The 18,538-nt window shown below is 40.7% G+C and overlaps 1 protein-coding gene across 10 annotated transcripts in view; it reads right to left on the reverse strand.

Moving 5' to 3' along the window:
- ATP2B2 (ATPase plasma membrane Ca2+ transporting 2) overlaps nucleotides 1–18,538 on the reverse strand; it is a 268,768-nt gene that overhangs the window by 68,412 nt on the left and 181,818 nt on the right. For all 10 annotated transcript variants that reach the window (XM_063426462.1, XM_063426463.1, XM_063426468.1 and 7 more), the window contains exons 4-5: nucleotides 5,406–5,660; nucleotides 5,097–5,222 (exon numbers count right to left, since the gene is read on the reverse strand). In XM_063426462.1, coding sequence (XP_063282532.1) covers nucleotides 5,097–5,222; nucleotides 5,406–5,660 — 381 coding nt within the window. The remainder of the gene's footprint in view (nucleotides 1–5,096; nucleotides 5,223–5,405; nucleotides 5,661–18,538) is intronic.

Raw genomic sequence — 18,538 nt, forward strand, 5'->3', positions numbered from 1 at the left:
TGGTGGAAAGTGTTCCAAATGTTGATATAATTAGCTGAGTAAAGGTCAGTGTGGATTTTGGTGATAGAGAGCCCTAAATATTTAATGAAGTCCAATCTCCATTTAAACTGGTAAGTGCATGTTAAAATATTCAACAGAGTGGAGGGGATACCAATCGCCATAGCCTGGGTTTTTGTAGTATTGAGAGAGTAGTACGACACCCTACCATAGTCTTGTATCAATTGAAGAATAGTGGGCAGAGACTCTTGAGGATTTGTAACATAGAGTAATATATCATCAGCAAACGCGCTAATCATTATCTGGTGGTTATGAAGCTGCACACCATATATTTTAAGCTGGAGTCTAATCAAATGAAGTAATGGTTCCAAAACTAGTACACAGAGAGCGGTGAGAGAGGGCATCCTTGTCGCGTACCATTAGTGACCTGGAATGGATGTGACAGAAAACCAGCCTGTGCGACTTGTGCTGTAGGGCAGGAATAAAGTGCAAATATTTGTCGCATCATTGATGGAGGAAACCCATAACAAGTTAAAACCTGTTGAAGGAACAGCCAAGGCGTTTGAATGCTTTTTCTGTGTCTAGAACAAGCAAAAGACCCCCTTGGCTGGACCACCTAAGTTTATTCAGGACCAAAGATAATTTGCAGGTATTGTCTAGGCCTTATCTCTCCAGGACAAACCCGGTTTGATCATCGTGGATTAAGTATGGCAATAGTGGACTAAGCCTGTTAGCAAGAATTTTGTCATCAATTTTAGCATGGGTGTTGAGGAGCGATATGGGCCAAACATTTTTGCACGTATTGGGGACCTTGTCAGGTTTAGGAATGATCACTATTTTAGCTAATAGCATTTCAGACTGTAAGCTACCTGTGGTTGAGGCTTCCTGATGCACCTTTAGGAGGTAGGGGCCAATTATATTAGCAAACTTTTTATAATATAAGTTAGAAAGGCCATCCACTCCAGGCAATTTTCCCTGGGGCAACAATTTGATAGCAACTAAAACTTCTTGCAGTGTAATGGGTTTGAGAAGGTCATGCACTTGGGCCGTGCCCAATTGCGGGAGAGAGGTCAAGCTTAAATAGTGTTGAACTTCTTGTAAGGTAGGTGAGTGTGTGTTAGGGTCTAGTTTCAGGTTACAGAGTTTAGTACAGAAAGCCGCAAATTTGTGGCTGATTTCCTGTGGGCCTACATATTTAGTGCCTCCCTAACTTATTATATAGGTTATTCTAGACTCTGCATATTTATTTCTTAAATGGTTAGCCAGGGTTTTGGATGCCTTCCCTGAGGAGTGGTATTGTCTCTCAATCTTTGAAGTAAGTAATTTTTTTTAACAGCATTTAGTTCCATGAGTTTGCGATGTAGGGAATTTAGTTTAGCTAGCAAGTCCGGTGTCGGGTGCGGCTTATTTTGGGATGCAGTCTGTGCCAATTGTTTGTGACATTCCAGGAGGTCCGATTGTTGTCGTCTTTTAAGATTAGACGACCATTTAAAAAAAAATAAAATGCCTCTAACAACCGCCTTATGGGCAGACCACACGTGGTGTCAGAGACCTCTCCCTGAGAATTACTTTGAAAATAGTCTGCAAGTTCAGTTCTAACATGATTCCCAAATGTATCGTCCGTCAACAATGTTTCATTGAGGCGCCAAGTGCCTTTGCCTCTAAATTGATACTTATCGTGTAATGTCAAGAATACTGGGCTGTGGTCGTACCAGGTTATGTCACCTATACTGCAAGCAGAGAGTTGTGTTAAGGTCACTGTGTCTAGAAAGAGGGTGTCGATTCTGCTATGGGTATTATGGACACACAAATAAAAGGTATAGTCCCTCTCTGAGGGGTGAAGTGTTCTCCATCCATCATAGAGGCCATAAAGAGTTATAAGTCTGTCTATACTGTTACAGGCAGAGGCAAGCTGTTTCCTCTGTCTGCGAGTAAGTGTTGCGGACGTATCCATACAGGGCGATTGTACAAAGTTAAAGTACCCGTATAGTATAAGTCCGCCCTCTTTTACCTTGATAATTTTATGTAATAGAGACTGTAAAACATTTCTGGAATCACTAAGGTATAGTGAACAGTATTAATCGACCCTGGGGATCCGTTATTTCTTGATGGAGCCTAAAGGCAACATCTTTATGGATAAGGACCGATACACCTTTCGTTTTATTGTGCGAAAGGGCGTGAAATTGAGTAAGAAAATATTTGTTGTATAAGCACGGAGTTTTGGTCTATGATAGGTGTGTCTCTTGGAGACATGCTATGTCCTCAAAACTCAGAGGAGCAGCCTCTGCGTTTCTCGGGAGTTGAGACCCTTCACATTAAGTGTAACTAGCTTTACCATGGCATAGCATGGGAGGGATGTCTCTGATTAAGTTAAGCCCTAAGTACTTGTTACAGTGTGCAAAACAAGGAATACCTATAAAGATGCCGTTGCGTAGAAACTCAGTCAAGGCGTATATATACCATGTACCATTTGATATGTGGGAGTATAGGTGGGTAAGGTAGAGTTAGGAGTTAGGTAGCAGAGGGAAGGTGAGAACTCTGTCTCTCTGGGAAGGTGAGTGTCTGGGAGGCAGTGGCGGTGGTTATCTCCAGCGGTGAAGAAGCCCAAGGAGCTACTGAACTGTTTAAAAAAAAAAAAAATATTCCTTCAGTTTCCTAAATGCAGGTTAGTCAGGGATGGGGTAGAGCCTCTGAGTTAGTGCACGGGGCAATTGGCTGTCATTGTAGAAACCTAATATTTTATGCATAACAAAACTATGCATTTAACCCCATGGTTAAAGTATGGATACGGGCATAATAGTGCCATCTGGATAGGGTGGCCCAAAAAATACTCAGAACAGAACAATTTATAACCATGTAAGACCTGAAGCAAGTTCAAAGTTATAGCAAATAGGAATAACCCATCGTGAGAACGAAACCTCAACAATTAAGCATTGTCCCACTCTTGTGGTCAACATATGTGATCATACAATACCCAGGATAAAAGTAAAGTGAAGTCAGGTTTGGGTCCACTCTGGCGTCATTCGAGGAACCTTAGCAGGAACTGAAGGCTGTAGATCAGGCAGTGGGACTCCCCATTCACTCAGTTTCTGCAGGCCCTCCTCAGTAGTTGTGATTGGGTGGACAGATCCCTGTCTCAGGATGAGAAGCTTCGCTGGATAGCCACAGCGGTAAGAGATCTCCTTCTCCTTTGACCCAGTTCCTGCATTTCCCTGTGCAGATCTGTCACTAGAGATTTTAGCTAGGTGGTGATGGTAGCCTGTATTGTGGTAGATAGCTCTGTCATCATTGCTCTCATGTTGGATGTGTTTAGGGGACCCTCCTCAGTGCAGGAGTTTGGTGAGGTGGGCGGGGAGGGAGATATCTCACGCGAGTGAGGCTCGCCGCCATCTTGGGAGGCATGAAGACTTTCCCAGCTTTTCTGCAAAGAGGCTCTAGCGAGGAAAAAGGACGCTCGGTCCGCTTTTTGACGCTCTGGATTTTTGCCTCTGAGACATGACAGAGGTATGTGCTGTCCCGGTGGTTGCTTCGCTCGCTATTCCGTTTATTTATAGCTCTGTTTTGCTCGGCCATCGGAGCTTCACATAAATGCGACCTCTCGGCTCGAGCTCTTAGCCACGCCCCCAATCAGGGTATTTTTAATGCCTATAATTCTGCTACTTTGGTGTAAAACAAAAAATCCCTGGTTATTTTCAATGATTCCCGGTGTACTTCACTTTCCAATTTCCTATTAATTAACCATTATCATGACACCTGCCAGGCACGCACTGCAGCGACACGTTTCCTCACAGTGCTTATGTCTGCTGGAGGTGCCGCTCTTGCTCCCGTTCTCTAAGTTCTCCTCCAGCAGTCTGACATGCTGGCAGCTGTGAAGCTGAGCCCTTAAATGGCTCCGCCTTCTCCACCTCGAATACAGATGCAAACGTGCGTGCAACAACACGCAGATGTCACACACGCACACTCTGACTTCACATGCCAATACCCAGTACCTACCCCCAATAGGCTATTTTTCCTCAAATTAGACATTTCTTAGTGCCTTGTCGTGGTTTCCCTTAGAGGTTGTTCGAGAACGCTTGATATTTGTTTCTTGATAATTTGACCTTGGATGCTTATAGACTATTCCTAATTCTATATCTCAGAATCTTGGCTATTATTATCAATCTACGTACTCTCTGCTTCCCTGAACTTGGTGTGTCTAATACTATTCCATATAACATTGAAACAGGTCACTCTAAGGCCCAGTAATACATTGTAGTATCTAGTTTTATATTATTTGTATTTGTACACTTAAGTACTGCATGTTGGGTAACTAATCCTAACAACCTTAGTAAAAATCTATAATGTACACATATTCACAGTCTACTATCATGCTGAAGAAAAACATTCCCTCTTCTTTTACTTTATCTAAATTTTGAGTGTCAGCATCCATTTCCTTTTAGCATGTAAAACCAGGTTATTTAAAGATTTCAAGGCTGGATGAGCTGTTCTGAGAGGTTTGTGCAAAGCTATGACTGGAACATTCAAGGTAGGGAGGGATATACAAGTGGAGCTGCATTTCTGTCTCCAGGCAGGGGATGACCTGATTCCAGAGCCTGACTAGAAACGTTAAAACTTAGCAATACATTTCTACAACCTACGTCTTGCTTTCTTTGTAAATAAAGAATTATTGGGCCAGTTGTACTAAAGTACAGTAAATAATGACTTTGACAGTGTTTAAGTATTCAGGGGGTTAAAAGGGAACTGTCACTTCTCTGGAAATGGCACAGTTGAATAAAACAGTGAAAATCACCTATAACTTGTGTTCACCATTTTTCATGTGATGCATCAACTTCTTTTAAATATACATGAAAGATTGCAAATTGGCATCACATTCCAGTTCAGTCCTGGCACAATCATGGCACACATTGCACTGGAGAAAGAGATACAGTAACATTCTATTTCTCCTCCTCTCTCTATGCTCTCTTTTTGCTGACTGACAAGTGTTTTTTTTGTTTTTTTTTATATGACAGAAGAGAGGCAAACTTATAAGTGGTTTAACAGGAACCCAGGATTGAGGTGCTCAAGTCCAAGATGGAGGTAGATAAATTAACTTTCCTTACCAGACAGAAGCATTGGGTCTTTATCTACAGATTTGCGCACTTGATCAGACTCCCCAGTCAAGGAACTTTCATCAATTTTGAGGTCATTTCCTTGAATAAATAAACCATCAGTTGGAAGCAGATCACCTGGGGGAAGGAGAGATTAAAGCTTTAGGTAGCCCACCTTAACAAATACATAGCTAAATAATGTCTATGTTTCCTCCACCCAGTGCCAATACTGTAATGAAGAACCTTGCACCAAAAACCCCTTACAGTATAAATAGCTTGAATAATTATATAATGATCGAAGAATCAGATGAAGGGTCATACCATATTTAACTTGTGCAATATCTCCAACCACCATCTCAGCCACTGGGATCTGAATGACTTGACCTCCACGGACAACAGTGAATTTTTGTTCTTGTTCAATGCGACTTTGGAGGCCTCTGAACTGCTTCTCCTTGCTCCAGTCATTGAAAGCAGTGACAAATACGACACACACAACAGATAAAAGAATGGCAGCTCCTTCAATCCAGCCTGCTTCTGCTTCTCCTTCATCTTCAGCCCCTGCACTGCCACCACAGTCTGAAAAGACATTGAAAAAAATTGCAGGACTTCTTGAGGTCAAATCTCATTAAAACCATGGACAATATATTTGTAATTTTAACTTGTGGTTATCCTACGTTGTCTGTTAAAATTGGATTTAGATGATTTCAGAAGTGTTCAAATGATGGGTACCTGCCAAGAGTTTTTCCACAAGAGTATTCATATTTTGAAAAAACAAAACAAAAAAACAACAGAGACTAAAGTGTTTCTTATATTTAATCACATTCTGTATTCCTACATAATTCTTTATAATCTATTACAAGCTTTGATTTTTAATACCATCAAGGTCTAGAAACAATATTTCTTGTAGACCATGTGATGACAAACAGTAAACAGACACATAAGCAGATACATCTGATCAGCTCTGTAATGTATACAGCAGCTGAATATAAACAGTCATCATGTAACATAAAGCTTTATAACAGGGATGAAAAGGGTTCAGGGACTGCTTTGTATTGAAATGAAACGCTGGAGGTGAAGCTAAAAATAAACTGGCTGAAATCATTAATGAATCTTGATCTGCTTACACACACATCAGTAGATATCCTGCTCTCTCCCTGGCTCTGTAATACCCTGTGATCTGATCTACCAGTCCAGCCTAGGCATGATGCCACATCTCAGGTACACCCCTCTGAAGGTGACCCTGGAATGAGGATTTAGCAGTTGCCATTAGAGTCTAAGGCCTGTAACCAGAGAGGAGGGGCAATGGTATGTATTAAATGTTGCATACATTTCCGCAAAGGAAAAGGTATCACCTGGATTTGTATATCAAGTATTAACAACTGCCTTGTCATTTTTTTTAATTTACATTTTTTTAATATGAAGAATTTTTCCATATATATACCCTACAATAGTATATATATACTATTTATAGGGTAGATATATGGAAAAATTCGTCATATTCCCCAGGTAGGGAAAGATTACAACCTATGGAGGCATATAAATGGGACGTGTGTTATATATAAAGACTGTGGATAAATGTGGAAAGGTTTGTTATGGAATGTTTCTGTTGAGTATCCCAGAATTGGATTTCTGTTGAGTATCCCACAATATTGAGTAGATGATTATAGTGTTAAGAAGTGGAGCAATATTAGAGCTGAAAAGCACAACCCCTTTCCCACATGCAATCAAGTAAAAAAAATAAAAAAAAATGTATACTTATATTGCTTGTTGCTTAATATCCCAATCCAAGCTCAGCATATATGGGAATAAATATATAAAAAGGATCATAGAACAGATCTGCATGAATCAGTAGATGTTATTAAATTTTAAAAACACTGAATTAAATTAGCTTAAATAGCTGAATGAAAAATGTATTACAGTATTACCACAAATTAAAAACAAAGGATGATCATCTATACAAAACAAGCTGCAGAAAATGATAAAAGAATGATAATAATAAAAACATAAAATCACTGTTAAGTTGACATATATTTAGCAGATTACTGCTCAATTAATGCAACAGTGAAACCAAACACTATCAAAATGTACAGCAGGTTACTGCTTACTAGATGTGGTGGTGAGTATAACGGTATAAATCCGTTTACCCACAAACATGTTTTCCCGCTCTGGGAGATGTCTCCTGTGCCAAGAAATGGCTGATCGTCTGTGGGGTGCCTTTTTACTTGATCCGGATGGCGTCTGATTTTGCTGCTGCTTTTTCAAAACGCCCGGCTTATAAACAGGCTCCGCCCCCTTATTGACGTACTTCCGTGTCTACGCGTTTCTCCGTTCACAGACGGCTTCGTCAGGATGTGAAGTGTTTGAGTGTTCCCTTTATCTGGGAGCTTTTTATATGCCTCGCTTTGAGTAGATGAGTTGTGGAAGGACAGGTCAAGCACCATAACTACTTGTTTTCTTGTATATTTAAAGTGGTATACTAACACTATAATAACAACTGCAAGTTGCAATATGACTGTTTTGGTGCCTATAGTGTCCCTTTAATATTAATGGCATCTTTATTTATTTCCACAATTAATTAAAATGGCAGAGGGTTCAACTTTACACTGATATCCTTGTTGAGAAGTTTGTGAAGCTTAATTGATAATGTCCTCTGTTAATGCATATGACATTTTGCAATAAGAGCACTTCTGTTATGACAATGTCTAAATAAACATTGTGAGTTATAATTTTTTAACAGCTCATCACATGTTTAATCATCATTGCACACACGACATCTCACAGAAGATCTATTTAAATGTGCAATGTGGTATACTGTAAGAAAAAGTAAATTAGCGGGCTTACTATACAGCATTCTACAAAGTAATATGCCTAAAAATTCCTGTGGAGTTGATTTACAAAGCAAGTGTGTATCCCCGGTTTTTACTCTGCCTCCTCAGCAATTTCACAGAAATTTAAAGTATTTCATTCCGAGGTCTTGTCCAATGAGGGCCTAAGGATTAGCATGGGTGAAGTTGTGGTTAATCTCCCACACACTAATCCTCACATTCTGATTGGCTGCAGCCAACAAATTCAGGGTTGTCATAGCAATGTTCCAAAGGTGCCTCTGTGCAAAACATGCTTCAAAAATATGGACTCTAGGAATTTGAATACAAACCTTTCATTTGCAAAGCCATCATGCTCGTAGTTCTACAGATGGAGCACCATTCGATGGTAGTCTGTTGCAGGATTGTGTTGTGTTGGTTGTTGCATGGCTACCAATCATAAAAACAAAACGAGGCACCAACTGCGCAATACAGACATTCATTTCATGTGATTCAGAGTTAAATATGCAGAGTCAAAAGCACTTATAAAAAGCTGGCAAACACAAACCAAATAAACAGAAATGCAATGTAGCTATTACAGAACCTTAGCCATATCAAGATCTATTAGATATCGCTGCATAATTGGAATTGCAGTACATTTTTCACAATTCAGGGTAATAATTTAGAATCTATTTCATACTATATTAAATGACTCTAGTACTCAATAAAAAATATACTGCACCTTTAAAACTAAAGTGCAGTTTCTCTATATACAATGCATTATCAAAAGAGTACTTGAAAGTAATAATTACAAATAAAAGAGTTACCGTACTTTGCTAATATTGAATTGAGTTAATTTGCTAATATTGAATTGTACAATGCCTGGTGAAACAGTCATTTTGGGAATAAGAGGTCCAAGATGGAGTTTCACTACAGACAAGTCGGTTGCACATGTCCAAGTCCATTCAAGTCTGGTATGGGATGAAATGTGGTATAATATAATGGCTATTCATGTACCAGTCTGAAATCCGCTCTTAAAGCTAAGCCTAGCCAGCTGAGTATGTCAGGTCCCTTTTTGACCTAGATAAGTTTGCAATTAAAAAGTAGATGATGAGGAGCAGACCTCCTTATCCATACACCATTACCAGAGATATGAGGGCAGATTGTGAAAAAAAAGTCCATTCTCCTCTTTTCTAACCCCATGTGCATCAATATGTGGGTTAATATTCTAAAGTCTAAACAGTAGGGGAATGTGTGGGCATTGGGCAATTAGTTCTAGGTGAAGGCATGTGACCCAGTATAAAGTATTGCATCAAGTATGGGCCAGGAGATCTGAAATATCAGTATTGTCCAGGAGCTTGGAACAACAAAGGGACGCTCTCTGTACATTAACTCCCACTCGTTGCACGTGTTGTGTGTGGGTGGTCAAAAGCATGAAATTAGACTTCCATGGGGATGGGGGTACATTTGTTGGCCCCCCACCTGCAACAGGAGCAAAGTACTTTCTATGTAATCAAAAGACAGTAAATTGTGCTGCACTGAAAGCGAAAATCATAAAAAGTATCTGTATTTCTACTGTGACTAATTTGACTTACATTTTACAGATTCAGTTTTCAATTTAGCTGCCTTCGGTGTGTAACGAGCAAAGCTCCTTTTAGGCTATCACTAAGGTGTCAAATGTGACTTCTAGGTAAGTAAGAGAATGCTGAAAAATCAGGATTAAGATAAGGCTGTATAGATTTCCTTGTACTTCATATACGTTTACAGAGTCAATGAGCATCAAGATAGTCTCCGTGTCAGATTGGGACAACTTTGGCCTAATTTAGTTCTTGCTGCTAAAATGAGTGCTTAATGCTGCTGATCTGGGCTTCTGTTACCTTGTAAAATTCTTTAATTTGTGTCTATGCATAATCAGCTCATACATATGAGATTTATATGTGCTGTTAAATTATAATTATTTATATAGCACCAAGATCTTCTGCAGCACCGCACAATAGGAAAAGCAAAACAAACAATTTTAACAAAACATGTTTGACATACGGTAAGAGTAAGTGAAGAGGGACCTGCCCAAACCAGCTTACAGTTTAAAAAATTATCTCCATTCACCAGGACCGAGCTAGAAGGTTTCTACTACCTGTAGATTTGAAGAAATGTAAAAGGACACGTTCAAATTTGAACCACTACAAAGCACTGCAATAGTTATAATGCCACCAGTGCCCTGGCCACCCTCCCATGTAAGTAGTCAAATTGTTTTAGAATGGTGTGATTTTTTACCTGGGGAATGGCACTGCTCCCCAGTCCCAGAATTTGGAAGTGAGTTAGGAGGTTCTCTTAACTCCCCTGAGTTAAGCCCTGTAGTGCTGGCTACTTCACTGGCTGCAAGTATTAGTGAAGCCCTGCATTGGGTATTCTTATTTGATTTATTACCCTCATTTGTATTATCAATAAAATACACAGAGTGATATTCCTAACTTGAACAACTAACAGTAAAAGGCAGAAAAATAAGGTCAGTGCTATCAGATGAAAAAGTGCTCTAAATTGTAGTACAAGTGTTTATTGAAGGAGGACAAAATATAAATACACACATGCAAAATCCAGAAAAGTGTAAATTTTAACCATATGGCACCTGGCTAGAGTTGCTAACCAGCTGCCACATTAAATAGTAAAAAAAAAAACATTGTAAAACAATAACAATAAGCCCATAGGATCAATATGGCGCCCATATTAGCATATGGGATGTGTAAAACCTCCATAATGTTCCTGCCTGCCATGCTGCAGGTGGGGGCATATCTATACTAGCGACTGGGCTACTATTGCTGTCCAGTCAGGTGGTGGCTTTAAATGAAATAAAGGGGGGCTGGAGTGATCACTCTGCCCCCCCCCCTTTCCCTACCCATAAACAGTGGGTGGGGGTTATTAAAAAAATGTAAATAGGGAAAACATCCTAATTGACTCTCCAGCCCCATCCATGGTCAGCAGGTGCGGTTACTTAATAAAATAAATAGAGGGGACCTGGTATCCCCCTCACTCCCTACCCATTGGTGGCAGATGGAGGTTATTAAAATTATAATACCGTGGGGTACCTAGTGTCCCTCCTCCTGAACCCACAGACTCTGATTATATATAGTACAGAAGTTAACAACGATAAATATCTCCAGTAGCATAAATGACACTGCACCACGCACCCTTATTTACGCATTAGAACTTAGCCCAAACAAATGATAATTCAGTTCCCACCTTTCCAAAGGCAGGAAGGTACTAAAAGGGACAAACTCTTAGTATAACAAAAAAGAATAATAATAAAAAAAGAACTTTGTACAGAAAAACCTTATTGAGATAATATTAAAAAAAAGTGTTCATGTTTTTTGTGCATTTTACAAACTTCAGACCGCAGTAACTGTTAACAAAATATAGTGTTTAGTGCATTACCCTGTTATAATATAATAAAGACTTGATACTTTTTTTTTTTTTTTTGCTTGATGATCAGGCAGAAATCAGATTGCCATTTTAAAGTCTAGAATTCTTTTTCTTATTATTTTATTATTTATATAGCGCCCGCAAATTCCGTAGCGCTGTACAATGGGTGGACTAACAGACACGTAATTGTAACCAGACAAATGGACGCACAGGAACACAGGGGTTGAGGGCTCAGCTCGATGATTTTACATGCTAGAGGTAAAATAAAATCTTTCCCTTTTTGACAAAAGTGTAAATTCTTTTAGTATGGTATTTTGACTACTTTTGGATTAAAAATGACAATAATGTGCGAAAAGGTTAACTGTGACGGATTTGAGTGTTCTTCCAACCTAAAGTAATGTGTTGCAATAAACTGACACAAAAGAAAACTAATTAAGAGGAGCACAGCTGGCCTCCACACGCCGTATTTAACAGTAACCCACTGCTTGGCTATGGGGATATTTTTATTTTTAGTGATTCGATCACCTTGTAATGTTGCCTTACAAAAGACAACACTTTATAATCAATCAGAGCGATTTTTGCTATTTCTGGCAATTGTGAATAAAGGAACAAAGCATGAGGGTGTCCTTGGAACAGTCTGTCCATATGGAAGCGCCTGGAAGCCCCAGCGCTGTGTAAAACAAAACAACACATCTGCTACAACAAATTACTTTTTTACACTAATGATAATGACAAAATGCAGAATGGAAATGAATTGAGATTAGCTAACCATATGAAACCTTCAGGCTCACTGCTCATTACAGTCTTACTAACGCATGTTTACTTCTCACCAACACAGCAGAACCCAGGTATTTAAACATCGGGCCGCTTGTGGGTAGGTAGCAAACTACTATTCCCATGAATCCTTGCAAAGCACAAGCACAGCAAAAGTTCAAAACAACAGGGAACATGTAGATTGTTCTACGAGCTGGGAAGAGCCACATGTGGTGGTAACATTAAACACTTAAAAAACAATTTGACAAAAAAGAGATATCACCCAAAAGGGTCTTAATCACATAACCCAACATTTTAAATGGACAAAGAAGGGCACTTTAATTTTAGAGGTATGGGTGTGGCCAGGGGTGGGGCTGTAATGAGAAATATGACCTGACTTACAAAAAACAAATTGGCCAGCTAAAATGTTATTTAGAACACAAACAGTATATCCTATTTACACAGACTGATTTTGAAACACATTTATTGTAGTTCAAATACAAATAACTGAGAATATTATTGCTGTGGAGCTGTTATCCATTAAAACACACTAACAATATAGAACTCCTAGAAAAGAGGGATGTTGGGATAGAAAAGAGGTAGGGATTTGCTCCTAAATAGGGACACGTTGGAGGTATGTAACCACATACAGTGAGTGTTATCTCACTGGTGCCCTTACAAACAAAGCTAAACGTTTTGCATGCCAGATATACACTCGAGGGCATGCCATGTAAAAAATATGCTTGGCAAGCTTTCTATGCACATGAGATCCATCTACACCTGATGATTGATTGAGTGTGGTACAGATGATATCCTCGTGGGTTTAGTAAGCAACATTTCTTTCCCCTAAAAATCCATAGACTTTACCAAAGCTATTCTAGTATTTGTATTATAGAAACAATAGAAACATAAAATGTGATGGTAGAAAGGAACCATTCGGACCATCTAGTCTACCCAATATTTCAAAATAAAATTTAAATAGTCCCAGGCCTTATCTTAAGTCTAGGATAGCCTTATGCCTATCCCATGCATGCTTAAACTCCCTCAGTGAGTTAACCTCTACCACTTCAGCTGGAAGGCTATTCCATGCATCCACTACCCTCTCAGTGAAGTAATACTTCCTGAAATTATGTTTAAACCTTTACCCCTCTAATTTAAGACTATGTCATTTTGTTGGTAGTTCTCCTTCTTTTAAAAATAATCTCCTCCTTTACTATGTTGATTCCCTTTATTTATTTAAATGTTTCTATCATATCCCCCCCCCGTCTCGTCTTTCCTCCAAGCTATACATGTTTAGTTCCTTTAACCTTTCCTGGTAAGTTTTATCCTGCAATCCATGAACCAGTTTAGTAGCCCTTCTCTGAACTCTCTCTAAAGTATCAATATCTTTCTGAAGATACGGTCTCCAGTACTGCGTACAACAGTGGTGACACCCCCCCCCCCGCGCGCGCCACCCCCACCTAACCCTTCCCCCCTGCCCCGCCTTCTAAATACACACACATTCACTGACAGATACGTATACACTAGCTAACAGACAAACACAGTCAGACACACACAGTCGGACACACACACACTAACAAACACACACAGTCGGACACACACACTAACAAATACACACAGTCGGACACACACACTAACAAACACACACAGTCGGACACACACACTAACAAACACACACAGTCGGACACACACACTAACAAACACACACAGTCGGACACACACACACTAACAGACACACACAGTGAGACACACACACTAACAAACACACACAGTCGGACACACACTAACAACACACACAGTCGGACACACACATACTAACAAACACACACAGTCGGACACACACACACTAACAGACACACACAGTGAGACACACACACTAACAAACACACACACTAACAGACACACACAGTGAGACACACACTGTCGGACACACAGTCAGACACACACAGTCAGACACACACACTAACAGACACACACACACACTAACACACAGTCACAGACACACACTAACAGACACACACACACACTAACAGACACACACACACACACACTAACAGACACACACACACTATCAGACACACACAGTCAGAGACACACACACACTCACATTAACACATTTTTTTTTTTATTTACTCCCCCCCCCAGCCTCCTTACCTTTGGGAAAGCTGGGGGTGGGGGGGTTCTCCCATTCCCTGGTGGTCCAGTGGCTGTAGGGCGGCACTGGCGGGCAGGCTGGGCGGCCGGCGAGGGAGCTCTTCCCCTGAGCTCTCTGCTCAGCTCCCTCACGCGCCACCCGCAGAGTGAGACTGGGAGCCGGAATATGACGTCATATTCCGGCTCCGCCTCCCAGCCTCACTCTGCGGGCGGCGCGCGAGGGAGTTGAGCAGAGAGCTCAGGGGAAGAGCTCCCTCGCTGGCCGCCCAGCAACCAGCCCAGCATGTCTGTTAGCCGCAAGGCTAACAAGACATTTGCCTTGGGCATTTGGGGGCGGCGTTTTTTGCCGCCCCCTGGAAAATGCCGCCCAAGGCAAATGCCTTGTTTGCCTCGCGGCTAATACGCCCCTGGCGTACAATACTCCAAGTGAGGTCTCACCAGTGTTCTGTACAATGGCATCAGCACTTCCCTCTTTCTACTGCTAATACCTCTCCCTATACAACCAAGCATTCTGCTAGCATTTCCTGCTGCTCTATTACATTGTCTGCCTACCTTTAAGTCATCTGAAATAATTACTCCTAAATCCCTTTCCTCAGATGTTGAGGTCAGTAGGGTATCAAATATCCTATACTCTGCCCTTGGGTTTTTACGTGGTGATCTACCTTTTGAGCACCCCTGATGCAGGGTATACTTAGTGCCTTAGGATTACTGGGCCCACTTTACAAATTAAAAAATAACTAAAAGTAAAGTTAAACCTACATTCCTGTCAGTGGCGTCCTTGTCTCCACTTTCTTCTGAGATTAGTAAAAGCAACAATAAATAAGGATTTGGTAAAACAAAATAAAATATGGGGCTACTATCACCCATGTGGGTCACTCTACCACACATACAAAAGTGCAAAACAAACAAAACAAAATATATAAATTGGCACACTGAACACAAATATTACCACATATAAAGCAAATGGCAATCCTGTAACAAAAAAGAAACAGAAAAAAACATAGAATAATAAAGTTAAAACAAGTGAAACACAGTTTATAATCAGTCTTACTCACATGCTGCTGAGCCGCTTAAAGGGACACTATAGTCACCAGAACAACTACAGCTTATTGAATTTGTTCTGGTGAGTAGAATCATTACCTTCAGACTTTTTGCTGTAAACACTGTCTTTTTAGAGAAAATGCAGTGTTTACATTACAGCCTAGTGATAACTTCACTGGCCACTCCTCAGATGGCTGTTAGAGATCCTTCCTGGGTCATGGCTGCCTAAAATGCATCCAAACATGCAGTATCTCCTCCCTCTGCATGCAGATACTGAACTTTCCAGATAGAGATTCATTGATTCAATTCATCTCTATGAGGAGATGCTGATTCGTGTAAAATGACACAGAGCACTCTGATTGGTGGATTTCAAGCTAACCAGAGTGCTGTGACAGGTAAATGTAGAGACTTACCTGTCAGTCTCTTTATTTACCTGTCAGAGCACTCTGATTGGATGGCTTAAACCCACTAATCAGAGTGCTCTGAGGCTAATTGCAGGGCGGGGCAAGGCTTTATAAGCCACCCCCAGCCCTGCAGAGCTCAGTCTGCGTGGAGCCCTCCATGGGTGAAGAAGGATTATTATATTTTTGCGCTCGTTTTTTTTTTTTTAAGTGCTTTGGTTATTCTGGATTGGGGCTGAAAAAAGAAGATTTTAGAAGAAAGAAAACATCAAATGTTAAGTCTATTTTTTTTTTACAGGTATTTAGACAAGGGTCCCCCCTCATTAGGTAGGTAGGGGTAATTGTTTTGGGGGGAGGCGGGTGACTAGGGGTTTGGGGACCCCTAGTCACCTGGGGGGGATTTTTATTTATGGCCCCCACCCACCGTGCAGGGGTGGGGGCCAGGGGTGAGGATATTAGGACCCCCCCCCCCAATTTTTATTTATGTCCCCCACCCACCGCTCAGGGGTTAACTTACTTTAAAAGTTTTTATCTCCTGCTATTTGAATAGAAGCCTAATCACACACAGGTTGCTAGGTATAGCAAGCAATTAACAGAGCATGAGATATGAAATTCTAAATTAAACAGAATGTCTATTAAAGAAAGTTTAAACATTAGAACTCTCTTTACAGGAAGTGTTTAGGAAGGCTGTGCAAGTCACATGCAGGGATGTGGGACTAGGGCTGCATAAACAAAGGGATTTAACTCCTAAATGGCAGAGAATTCAGAAGTGAGACTGCAGGAACGTGATCTATAAACCATAACTGCTTCATTAAGCTAAAGTTGTTTTGGTGACTATAGTGTCCCTTTAATTCTTCAATAAAAAAAATAATAAATAAAAGGAAAGTTTTAATGAAGAGAGAAGACGTCATTTGTGAAAAAGGGTGGCGTAACTAAGCATATTTGCTGCCAAATGTCTTCAGTGCAGAGATGATGATTTTATCATGAGCTGTATGTAACACAGATACTCCTAATTTCTGAATTAGTAATTCTAATAGGATCTCACACCAAACATTGGAGATAATTTGCACTTGCTTCATTGTGCAGGAGAGGCAGCAATTAAACAGATTAAAGTCTTTATTCAAAACCAGGCTCCAAATAAAATAGCAAGTGCACAAACAAAACTTGCATATACAGAACCATCTGAGCAACACCACCAGCAATTAATATAATTATAGGGAGGAATTCAGCCAATCAGAATACTGGACTGTCTGGTACACCCCCGTTTGCCGTTATGATATGTTTCTCTTACAATAATAATTTGTTTTGTTTGCCTAATATCATGTGGGTCCCCCTCTTTCTGCCAAAACAGCTCTGATGCGTTGAGACAAACACTCCACAAGACCTCTGAACGTGTCCTGTGGTATCTGGCACCAAGATTTTAGCAGCAGATCTTTTAAGTCCTGCAAGTTGCAATGTGGCGCCTACATGGATCAGATTTGTTGTTCCAGCACATCCCACAGATGCTCAATTGGATTAAGATAAAGGGGATTGAGAGGCCAAGATAACACCCTGAACTCTTTGTCATGTTCCTTAAACCATTCCTGAACATGTTTTGCAGTGTGGTAGGGTGCATTATGAGAAAGGCTATTGCCCTAAGGGAACCCCATTGCCATGAAGGGGTGTACATGGTCTGCACCTATTTATTGGTAGTAACATCCACATTAATGCCAGGACACAAGGTTGCCCAGCAGAACATAACACTGCCTCCGGACACCTGCCTTCTTCTCGTAGAACATCCTGCTGCCACCTCTTTTCCAGGTAAACAGCACATCTGATCTAAAAGCATACATGATTCATCACACCATGAAACATTCTTTAATTGCTCCATGTTACATTTCTGAAGCTCACGTCCCCATTGAAGGACGTTTCAGCGGTGGACAGGGGTCTTCATGGGCACTCGGATATTCCGACTGGTCTGAGGTTACATAGCCCAATATGCAAAGAGCTGCAATCCACTGTGTGTTCTGACACCTTTCAAATCATGGCAATCTTTAAGTTTTTCAGCAATTTGAGCTACATTTGTTCTTCTGTGTGATCAGACCAGACATGCTAGTCTACGCTCCCCACGTGCATCACTTGGGAGACCGGTTGGTTTACAGCAGGGTATATAAACACAACCTCGCCACATTCCTGTGTTCCAGTCTATTGAACCTCAACTCTATATTGACCCCAGCTTCTGACATTGTTTTCTCTGACCTCTGGCATCCCTTGACTTCGGCTACTCTTCGTTGATCCTGACCTCTGGCATCCCTTGACTTCGGCTACTCTTCGTTGATCCTGACCTCTGGCATCCCTTGACTTCAGCTCTTCCTTGACTATCTTGCTGTTTGTGTCCTTGCCTGTACTGCGACTTGGAACTTTATCCTGCACAGCCCCCGTGCACAGATTCACAGTCCAGGTGGTTTATTACCTGGTCAACTTGGACTGTGTCTATTTGCAAGGGTGAGCAACATATCTGCGCTACAGACTCCCAACTAAGGTAAGATCCTGACAGTAGCTGATCAGTGGATAGTTTGGAAGTGGCACTGAGATTTGTGCAAAGAAAACAATATTTAGCTGAAGCATTCCCTTTTTGGCCTTGCCATCTTCCACCTCAGCTCCATCTTCAGCTCTTGGCAGATGAAGCCACTAGAAGGTGCATCAATAGAGCATTTTCATGTTTGTGAGTATAACACAGAGATCTATGGAAGATCTCACAAGACTAGGATCCTCTTGAAATGCCATAGGCATGTATAGCTCATCATAAACAAGATGCTTATTCAGCTATTATGAAAGACTTCCAATATAATTCCTACATTGTCTTTTGCTATTTGTCAACGCATTCTACATAGCTTGTTTTAAAAAT

This window comes from Pelobates fuscus, chromosome 7 (assembly GCF_036172605.1).
Source record: "Pelobates fuscus isolate aPelFus1 chromosome 7, aPelFus1.pri, whole genome shotgun sequence".
Classification (NCBI taxonomy): Eukaryota; Metazoa; Chordata; class Amphibia; order Anura; family Pelobatidae; genus Pelobates; species Pelobates fuscus.